The sequence below is a fragment of the Centrocercus urophasianus genome, unplaced genomic scaffold (genome assembly GCF_019232065.1).
Source record: "Centrocercus urophasianus isolate 14NV4802_14NV808 unplaced genomic scaffold, USGS_Curo_1.0 seq_754, whole genome shotgun sequence".
Classification (NCBI taxonomy): domain Eukaryota; kingdom Metazoa; phylum Chordata; class Aves; order Galliformes; family Phasianidae; genus Centrocercus; species Centrocercus urophasianus.
In genome coordinates this window covers 48,132-57,383 of record NW_024885371.1, presented here as the reverse complement: position 1 = coordinate 57,383, position 9,252 = coordinate 48,132, and the positions used below count along the sequence as shown (strand labels likewise).

The 9,252-nt window shown below is 59.7% G+C and overlaps 1 protein-coding gene across 1 annotated transcript in view; it reads left to right on the top strand.

Moving 5' to 3' along the window:
* Window positions 1-305: 305 nt before the first annotated feature.
* The window catches only part of DYSF (dysferlin), a gene marked incomplete at its 5' end in the record, with an annotated part of 55,211 nt that continues 46,264 nt past the window's right edge, over window positions 306-9,252 (top strand). Inside the window, 17 exons of the mRNA XM_042838305.1 lie at window positions 306-710; window positions 821-949; window positions 1,728-1,790; window positions 1,874-1,924; window positions 2,421-2,451; window positions 2,702-2,817; window positions 2,889-3,015; window positions 3,144-3,247; window positions 3,333-3,401; window positions 3,476-3,519; window positions 3,637-3,719; window positions 4,651-4,692; window positions 5,125-5,240; window positions 5,487-5,600; window positions 6,098-6,275; window positions 7,351-7,475; window positions 7,940-8,046. Coding sequence (XP_042694239.1) covers window positions 306-710; window positions 821-949; window positions 1,728-1,790; window positions 1,874-1,924; window positions 2,421-2,451; window positions 2,702-2,817; window positions 2,889-3,015; window positions 3,144-3,247; window positions 3,333-3,401; window positions 3,476-3,519; window positions 3,637-3,719; window positions 4,651-4,692; window positions 5,125-5,240; window positions 5,487-5,600; window positions 6,098-6,275; window positions 7,351-7,475; window positions 7,940-8,046 — 1,904 coding nt within the window. The remainder of the gene's footprint in view (window positions 711-820; window positions 950-1,727; window positions 1,791-1,873; window positions 1,925-2,420; window positions 2,452-2,701; window positions 2,818-2,888; window positions 3,016-3,143; window positions 3,248-3,332; window positions 3,402-3,475; window positions 3,520-3,636; window positions 3,720-4,650; window positions 4,693-5,124; window positions 5,241-5,486; window positions 5,601-6,097; window positions 6,276-7,350; window positions 7,476-7,939; window positions 8,047-9,252) is intronic.

The window sequence follows — 9,252 nt, the reverse complement described above, 5'->3', positions numbered from 1 at the left end:
GGAGACTATAGGATGGAGACGTGGCAATGAAATGGGGCCACAGTGGGATGGGGACGTGGCACAGGGATGGAGGCAGTAGGATGGGGATGTGGCAATGGAAGGGGGACACAGTGGGGTGGGGACCCAGTGGGATGGGGACCCAGTGGGATGGGGATCCAGTGGGATGTGGACCCAGTGGGATGTGGACCCAGTGGGATGTGGACCCAGTGGGATGGGGACCCAGTGGGATGGGGGCATGGTGATGAAATGGGGACCCATTGGGGTCGTGGGACGGGGATGTGTGACGACTCTCCCCTTTCGCCCAGGCTTCCCTCATCCTGCAAGTCTCCTACACCCCTCCTCCGGGCGCCGCCCCCCTCTTCCCTCCCCCAGCCCCCCCCGAGGCGGCCCCGGCGGCGGTGGCAGAGCCCGACACGCTCACCGGTAATGCGGGGGCTGCACGGGGGGACGCGTCCCCCATCGCCCACCCCACAGCGCCCGGGGACCCGCAGCAACCTCCCTGCCTCCCGCCTCGCGCAGAAGCGGCCACCGAGGAGGAGGGGGACGACCAGGCGGCCACGGGGGACGAGTTGGAGCCCCCGTCCTCGGGGCTGCCGGGTTCGGAGCCGCCCTCGCTGCCCCGCAGACCCCCGGCTCCCCGCGGCCGTGGGGTGAAGCGCAGGAGGAGTTTGCCCAAAAAACCCCTGTCCAACAAACCGCAGGACTTCCAGGTGAGACCCCTGGTCGCTCGGAACTCAGCCTGGGTGTCGTCAGCTGCGAGCTGACCCCAAGGTGTCCCCTTGAGGCCGGGCCGACCCCCTCCTCGTTCCTCCCCCCCCAGATCCGGGTTCGGGTGATCGAGGCCCGGCAGCTGCCCGGCGTTCACATCCGCCCCGTGGTGAAGGTGACGGCGGCGGGGCAGAGCAAGAGGACCAGGATCCGCAAAGGCAACAGCCCCCGCTTCGACGAGGTGAGGGGGGGGAAATGCAGGATGGGGTGCGAACCCAAACGCACCCAACCAGTCCGGCTCTATTTGAGCCACCTCAATTCTGGCAGCTCGGTTCCACCCGGTGCTTATTTTGCTGTTCTTCGGTAGCCTGACCCTTGGGCGCATGAGCATGGCGCACCTCTACAGCCGTGTTCTTCATTCGGGCAGCAATTGTTGCCCCAGCTCAGCAGCCCAAATAGGTTTCCCCCTTCTTTGCCTGCATTCTCCACCAAAAAGCATCACAGAGTTGGCTGGATCGATCCGTGCCCGTCACAGGGGGGCAATAGGCCCCTGCCCTCCCCCCCTCTCCCCACCTCAGCCCCACAAAAATGGGAAGGAAGGAAGGGAGAGTAAAAAGAAACAGCAGCAGCGATCTGTGGAGGAGAATTGCTTTTACTAATGCAATATAATACAATCTAATTGGAATTGAGACTGATAAATCAAATAAGATAGGAGAGAGAAAGATCCTGAGGCCGAGTCAAACCTGAAAAGCTTGGAACGGCTGGGAAAGCGCCTCCAGTGCCAGGCAGGAAGAGACCAACCCAAGCAGAAGGGCCAGATCCCACGAGCTCCATGATGTACAGGGATGGGTACCGGGAATTGGGGCCATTGGCACTGTAATACCCGATGCACCACGTGATGTTTTGATGTGGAATGCTGAGAACCCCCCAAAAAAGCCACCCCATAAAAGCGTGACGTTGAGCATCGCCCCGGTGCCCCGGGCTGGGAGCGCCGCGCTCCATCGCCCCTTCTTCTTCAGACCTTCTTCTTCAACGTCTTCGAGTCGCCGGCCGAGCTGTTCGACGTGCCCATCTTCATCACGGTGAGCCCCCCGCGCCGTGTCCCCACCCCCAGCCCCGGGATGTGGCTCTGCTCCCCCCCCTGGGCTCACTGCTCCTCCCGCAGGTCCTGGATTCGCGCTCTTTCCGGATGGACGCGGTGATCGGCGAGTTTCGGGTAGGGATCCGACCCGTCTCTCTGTCATGGGTTGGTGGCTGGGCTACAATCTTGGAGATCTTTTCCAGCCTTTGTGACTCTGATTCCGAGAGCTGGGATGGGTTGGGGTTGGATCTGGGGGTCCTGAGGGGCTCCTCCAGCCTTTATGTTTCCATCGTTGAGCGATTCTGTGTCTGGGCACAGGAGGGGTTCAGCTCGATGACCCTGGGGGTCTTTTGCAACCAGAATAATCCCATAATTGAGTGGACATACGGGTGATGTGGTTGGACTGGATGACCTTGCGGGTCTTCTCCAACCCAGACGATGCCATGATGGAGTCATGGAGGCGATGGGTCGGCATTGGGACTCAGTGGCCTTGGGGGGTCTTCTCCAGCCTGAACGATTCGGTGCTTCTGTGGGCGGTGATGGGTCGGTGGTCGGACTCGGAGATCTCAGGGATCATTTCTGACCTTCACGGCACACTGATTCGATGATTTTCTCTCTCTGTGTCTCACAGATGGACGTTGAGAGCATCTACTCGGAGCCCAGTGAGTTCTGTGTCCGCCCCCATAGGAAAGGCAGAGGTGTTCCCCTACCCACCGCCCCTTCCTGGGCGGTGTATCCACACGGATTCATTTTGGGATGAGGCCCGTAAAGGAGGGACAAAGTGACTCCTGTTAAACGTTTCCCACCCCATCCCTGCCAAGCGTGACAATCAAACACGGGGAGCTTAGCAGCCAGGAGGCCAGCAGAGGGAATTCAGCTCTGCCCCATCACACCACCCCTTGTCTCCCCCAGAACATGCGATCCTCAGGCGGTGGCTGCTGCTCTCCGACCCGGAGGACTTCACAGCAGGGGCAAAAGGGTACCTGAAGGTCAGCCTGCTCGTGCTGGGACCCGGGGACGAAGCTCCTGTGAGTATCGGTGCCGGGGGGCTTCCAGCTGCCATCCGGATCGACGCGTTGAGCCGTGGGCCATCCCACAGGTGGAGAAGAAAGAGGTCTCCGAAGACAAGGAAGACATCGAGGGGAACCTCCTGCGTCCCACGGGGGTCACCTTGCGAGGGGCTCAGTTCTGCCTGAAGATCTTCAAAGCTGAAGATTTGCCCCAGAGTGAGTGGCGGCTCCGCGCCATGGCGGGCTGTCGGCTGCTGGAGGTGGCGCTCGGTCTCGATGCGGGACGGAGCACCCATGGGTGCTGCACGTCACAGCCCACCCAGCAGAGCTCTCCCCCCCCGCAGTGGACGACGCCGTCATGGACAACGTGCGGCAGATCTTTGGCTTTGAGAGCAACAAGAAGAACCTGGTCGACCCCTTCGTGGAAGTCGGCTTCGCGGGGAAGACGGTGAGTGGGGCACGGTTGTGTCCCCACTGGGGCGTGGGGCTTCCCAGCACCGAGGGGAGACCCATCCCTGCTCCCACCCCTCCAGCTCTTCTCGAGGATCCTGGAGAAGAATGCCAACCCGCAGTGGAACCAGTGCCTGACGCTGCCGGTGATGGTGAGCGCCGTGCCCACCCCTCACCGCCCCGCCGCCCCCCGGCCGCACCGCTCACTGCTCCTCTCTGTCCCCAGTTCCCTTCCATGTGTGAGAAGATGAAGATCCGGGTGACCGACTGGTGAGCCACGGGGAGGGGATGGGGCGGGACCCCATAAAACAGGAGGAGCCGTGGAGGGGGATGCGCTGATGGATCGGGGGGCAGCCGGGCTGCGCTGAGACGTGCGCTGCGTTCCAGGGACCGTCTGACGCACAACGACGTCGTCGGCACCGCCTACCTCTGCATGTCCAAGATCTCTGCGCCCGGCGGGGAGCTGGAGGGTGAGTGGGGGGTGGGCTGGGGGCCTCTGTGCACGGCCCTGGGGAGCATGGCGCTCACAGCTGGAGCTCAGCGTTGGCTTGGAAGAGGGAACGGGCAGGGTGGGCTCTGACCACTGGGGCAGAAATGGGGGGCATGGGTGGGGGCGTGCTGCTGGCTCCATTTATCCCATGGTGGGGATTCTGTCCATCCCATGGTGGGGATTCTGTCCATCCCATGGTGCTGGCTCCATCCATCCCATGGTGGGGATTCTGTCCATCCCATGGTGCTGGCTCCATCCATCCCATGGTGGGATCTCCATCCATCTCCTGATGGTGGATCCATCCATCCCATGGTGCTGTCCCTGTTGATCCATTTCGTGGCGGTGGCTCCATTCGTGTGTCCACCTTGCATGGTGGTGGCTCTGATTATTCTGTGCGGTCTCGGTTCCGTCCATCCTGCGGTGACGGTGGCTCCATCTGTTCTGTCTGGTTGCTGGCTCCATTCACCCTGCATGGTAGCTCTGTCCATCCCATGGTAGTGTCTACATCTGTTCTGCATGGCGGTGGCTCTGTAAGTCCTCTGAGGTCGCTCCATCCTGCACGGTGACCCCATCCATCCCATGGCGGTGACTGCACCCGTCCCCTGGCCTTGTGCTCTGATTTTTTGGTGGCTGTCCCTCCTGGCTCGTGGTCCTGCAGTCTTTCATTCCTACTGTGGCCATAGGAAGAGGTTGCTGCAGAGCTGCGTTGCGCAGGAGGTTTTGCATGCTGTCTCAGTCCTTGTGTGCTCTGCAACCCCCTTGGAGGGCTGCGTGGCCGTGTTGCAGCCTCCCTGCTTCTCTGTTGGCACCGAATCCCCCAGCAACAGCATCTGCTTTTCCCATAGCCTCCTCCTGTCCCACAGCCTTCCCTGCTCCTCCTCCTGACCTCTCTCTGTCTCTTTACGCTCCAGATGCGTTTCCTGCTCTCGCGAAGCCTCTGAAAGCCTCAGACTGTACGTCCCCTTAGAGCCTCTTGGTTTGTGGGCACTTGGGTAACTTCGTTAGGGTGTGCGGTGCCCGGGGAAGGGCTGCGCTGCCATCCCTCCGTTTTGGTTTTGGGGTGCCCCCGTTGGGCAGCGGCGGTGCTGGAGGTCTCGGGGTGACGATGCGTTGCACACTGAGCGCTCGGGGTCTGGTGTTGTGCTGGGAGCTCAGTGCACGTGGACCTGGCTCTTCGCTGCTCGTTTGCTTGAGGTGTCCAGAAGTGAGCAGCGCTCACGGCTCACGCTGCCTCGTGGCACAGCGCAGCCCTAAATCCACGCAGCTCCCGGCCCAGGGATGCTCCGCACAGTTGCCAGCACCTTCCCTGTCCTGGCCAATAGGTGTTTGCGGGGACGTGGCGCTCCGCCATGGGTCCCTGACGTCCCCTTTCCTGTGCCGTGCAGTGGACGACGGGCTGGGCTTCCTGCCGACCTTCGGCCCGTGCTACATCAACTTGTACGGCAGCCCCCGCGAATTCACCGGCTTCCCCGACCCGTACGAGGCGCTCAATTTAGGAAAGGTGAATCAGCCTCTTCCCGGCACGGCCCGAAATAGATTAACCTTCCTTCCTTCCTTCCTGCTTCTGCTAACCCTGCCTGGCTTTGTTAGCAGGAGCCCACGCCGCACGCTCCGTCCCCGCTGGCTAAACTCCTCCCGGCACTGAAATAGCGCCGCCGCTCTGACCTCTGCCGCGAAGCCAACGAGAGCAGAGGTGGGGGTGAAGGATGGGGCGATGGCTGCTGACCCTGTCCTGCTCTACCCCAAGGGCGAGGGCGTCGCGTACCGCGGCCGCGTGCTGCTGGAGCTGGAGACCAAGCTGGAGGAGCACGGGGAGCTGAAGGTGGAGGACATCTCTGCGGATGACGTCCTGCGGGTGGAGGTAACGGGGCTGCTGCGCTGTGATGCTGGCCGTGGAAGGGGGATGTCTTGCAGCTGATGGTCTCCTGGAGGCCGTCTCCCACTGCGTTTTCATCCCCGGGTGCCCACCTTGCTCTGTCTGAGCAAACCGTAGTGCGGGTGGATGTGCAGGAGATTCGCTTTTAAAGAGCAGCCATCCCATCGGCAGCAAGTTGGATTTGGTGATCCTCGCAGGTCCCTTCCAGCCTGGGTTCCCCGGCCCTGTGACCTCGAGTGCTGTTGCAGATGCACTCTTGACGCTCTTTAGAACTGACCTGCCTTTCCCACGCGGGTCGCTCCAGTCTTCTCCTCTGTTAGATTGTTCTTAAACATCTCACCCCCAATTCTGTCGACGCGCATCACGTTCTCCTTTCCTGCGTTAATCTCTTCCGTCCCAGTGGCTTTGCCATGCTGCCACGTGTCAGGCCATCATAGGAGGGCAGTGGTGGCATCTCCTCCCCGTTCCTGTGCCTCTTGCAGAAGCACCTGCGGAGGAGAAAGTACTCCCTCTTTGCTGCCTTCTACTCGGCCACCATGCTGCAGGACGTGGACGATGCCATCCAGTTTGAGGTCAGCATTGGCAACTATGGCAACAAGTTTGACAACACCTGCTTGCCCTTGGCCTCCACCACGCAGTACAGCCGGGCCGTGTTCGATGGTGAGCAGCACCAGGGGACTGTCTGTGCGTTGGTGGGGGGTGGCTGTGGGGTCTCCATCCTTGAAGGCCTTCAAAACCCAACTGGAGGACTTCGTAACCAGCTGGAAACAAAACTGGGGCCATTAGAACCCAATGGGAGGCCTTTGAAACTCAGTAGGAGACTTTCAAATCTCAGTTGGAGATCCTAGAACCCAACTGGAAGCCTTTGAAACAAAACTGGGGTCATCAAAAAACAAATAGGAGGCCTTCAGGACCCAAGTAGAGGTCAAATTTCAATTGGAGGTCCTTAAACCCAACTGGAAGCCTTCGAAACAAAACTGGGGTCTTCAAAAACAAGTAGGAGGCTTTCAGGACCCAACTAGAGGTCTTCAGATTTCAATTGGAGGTCCTTAAGCCCAACTGGAAGCCTTCAAAACAAAACTGGGGTCATCAAAAAACAAATAGGAGGCCTTCAGAACCCAACTAGAGGTCTTCAGATTTCAGTTGGAGGTTTTTAAACCCAACTGGAAGCCCTTGAAACAAAACTGAGGTCATCAAAACCCAATGGGAGGCCTTCAAAACCCAACAGGAGACCTTCAGATCTCAATTTGAGGTCCTCAAAGTCCAAGTAGGGGCCTTCAGAACCCAAAGGGGGGCCTTTAAAACCCAACTGGAGTGCCTCAAAACCCATCTGAAAGTCTTCAAGTCCAACTGGAGACCTTTGGAACCTGAACGTGTGAAGGCACGCGCACGTGTGGGAAGATGTGACTGGAAAGGAGGGAAGCAGCCAGGAATTAAGCGTTCCTGTGGAGCCCCTTGGCTCTAACGACGCCCCTTAGTTCTCATGGGAGAGCTGGTATTTTGGGGTGGCCTTTCCCAGGCTCCCATGGGGCTCTGGGATCAGATGCCTTCAGCACACCGGGGTCGTGCCGCTGCTTCCTGGCCTGGCCGCTCCACAGATGGATCCATGGGCACTTTTGGACCTCGTTGCACACGAGGGTCTCCAAAAGAGCCGGGCCCTGAGCTCCTGCCCCAACCACGCGGTGCCCGCTGCCATCACCCGTGCCCTGAGCTCACCCAACGCTGTGCCCTCCAGGTTGCCAGTATTACTACCTGCCCTGGGGCAACGTGAAGCCCGTGGTGGTGCTGTCCTCCTACTGGGAAGACATCAGCTACCGAACCGACACTCAGAACCTCCTCCAGCACGCGGCAGACAGGCTGGTGAGTGCCCTGGTGACACAGCGCATCCCTCTGTGCCTGGTGGGCTGGGGGATGGAAGTTATCTCTAGTGGGGTTGATGTGGGGCTTGATGGGGAGCCGGGTGTTACGTTTGAGGCGTGGGAGCCACAGCAGGGGCTGCCGATGCCTCTTCTGTGTGACTCAAAACCTGGGACGCTTCCTTTCTTCTGTGGCTTCCAGGCAGCACGGTGTCACACAGCTGGGTGGGAAAAGGGGGGACCGCCGTCATCCTGCGTGGTGACAGTGGGGTGCTTCACCCAAGGCGGGGAACCAGCAGGGGAAGCATTGCTTCCTTCCCCTTTGGAGCGGTGGGTGGGATTTCTGGCCGTGCTACAGGGAGCTCCGAGCGGAGCCCACCCTGCAGAGCCCAACCAGCTGGGAGGTTGTGAACTGGGGGGGCCGCGCCGGGGAGGTGGGACGTGGCACTTAGCCCTGTTGTCGTGCAGGAAGCCAACCTGGAGCAGATCCACCTCGTGCTCAAGGCCAGCGGCGCGCCGGGCGAGCTGCAGTCCCTGGGAGCCCAGCTGATGGACGACGTCATTGCAGACTGCAGGTATTTGTGCCACCTCTCACCGGGACGCTTCTCACTGTGTTTTGTTGTGGGAATCCTTGTTTGCTTTGGAGAGGAATGATTTCCTGCTGCTTTTTTTTTCCCTCCTGTGCTGTGCGTGCATCCATGCAGGGCGCTGGGTTTCTTGGGTGCCGGTGGTTGGAGCAGAGATGGAGGCGTTGGGTTGGGTGACGCGTATGATTTGTCCCACCATGGGGATAAATCTGTCCCTCTTGGCTGTCCGTGATGTCAGCAAACCTGCTGGGACCATTGTCCCCATGTTCCCCCCCGGCCTTCGTGGTAGGGAGGCGATGCCTCCTCCTTTTCAGCCTGGAACCCACTGTGCAGAGCTCCAGGAGGACGCGCTCACCTGGCCAAAGTCTGTACCCACAGCCCCCCCGTTTGTTTGCTTTCGAGCATCCTAAAGGAGATGTGTTTCGCCACACACACGGTTGGACTAGAGGTGATCCTAGAGGTCTCCTCCAACATTAAAGCCCTGTGGCTCTACTAAAGAGTGACCCTGTGCAGCCTGACCTCTCCGTGGTCGCTGGGTGGATGTGGGGCCACAGTGGCTGAACACACAGGGCTTTGTTCAGAAGGAGCTTGGGCTGGATTTTGGAGCAGTGGGACAGCTCTGCTGCCCCCAGTGCTTCCCGGTCCCGGTGGAAAGGCTCAAGTGTTCTCCAAACCTTTTCACAAAGAGATGTCAGAGTGCTCAAGGAGGGCTGGACAAGGCACTGCGGTGGGTGCAGCTGGGGGAAGAGGAATAGCAGCAAAACCCAGTGCCCCGAGCACTAAGGGCACCTGGCTCAGGTAGCTCGTGCTGAGTGTCTTGGATTGGAAGGGTCCTTAAAGATCAGAGAACCACGGAATGGTTGAGTTGGAGAGGTCCCTAAAAATCAGCCGTGGGATGGCTTGAGTTTGGGTTGGAAACATCCCGAAAGGTCGTAGAACTGTGGAATGGCTTGGGCTGGAAATGCTGAAACCTTCCTTCATCCAACAGCTCGAATTGACGCTGTGCGTGCGTGGCCTGGGTGTCCTGGTGGGCAGTGGTTGACCAACAGTTGACCAATGATTGATCAACGGTTGATCAGTGGTTGACAAATAGTTGATCAACAAGTTGGCCAACAGTTGGCCAGTGGTTGAGTAATGATTGACCAGTAGTTGACCAGCAGTTGACCAATGGTTGACTAATGATTGACCAGAAGT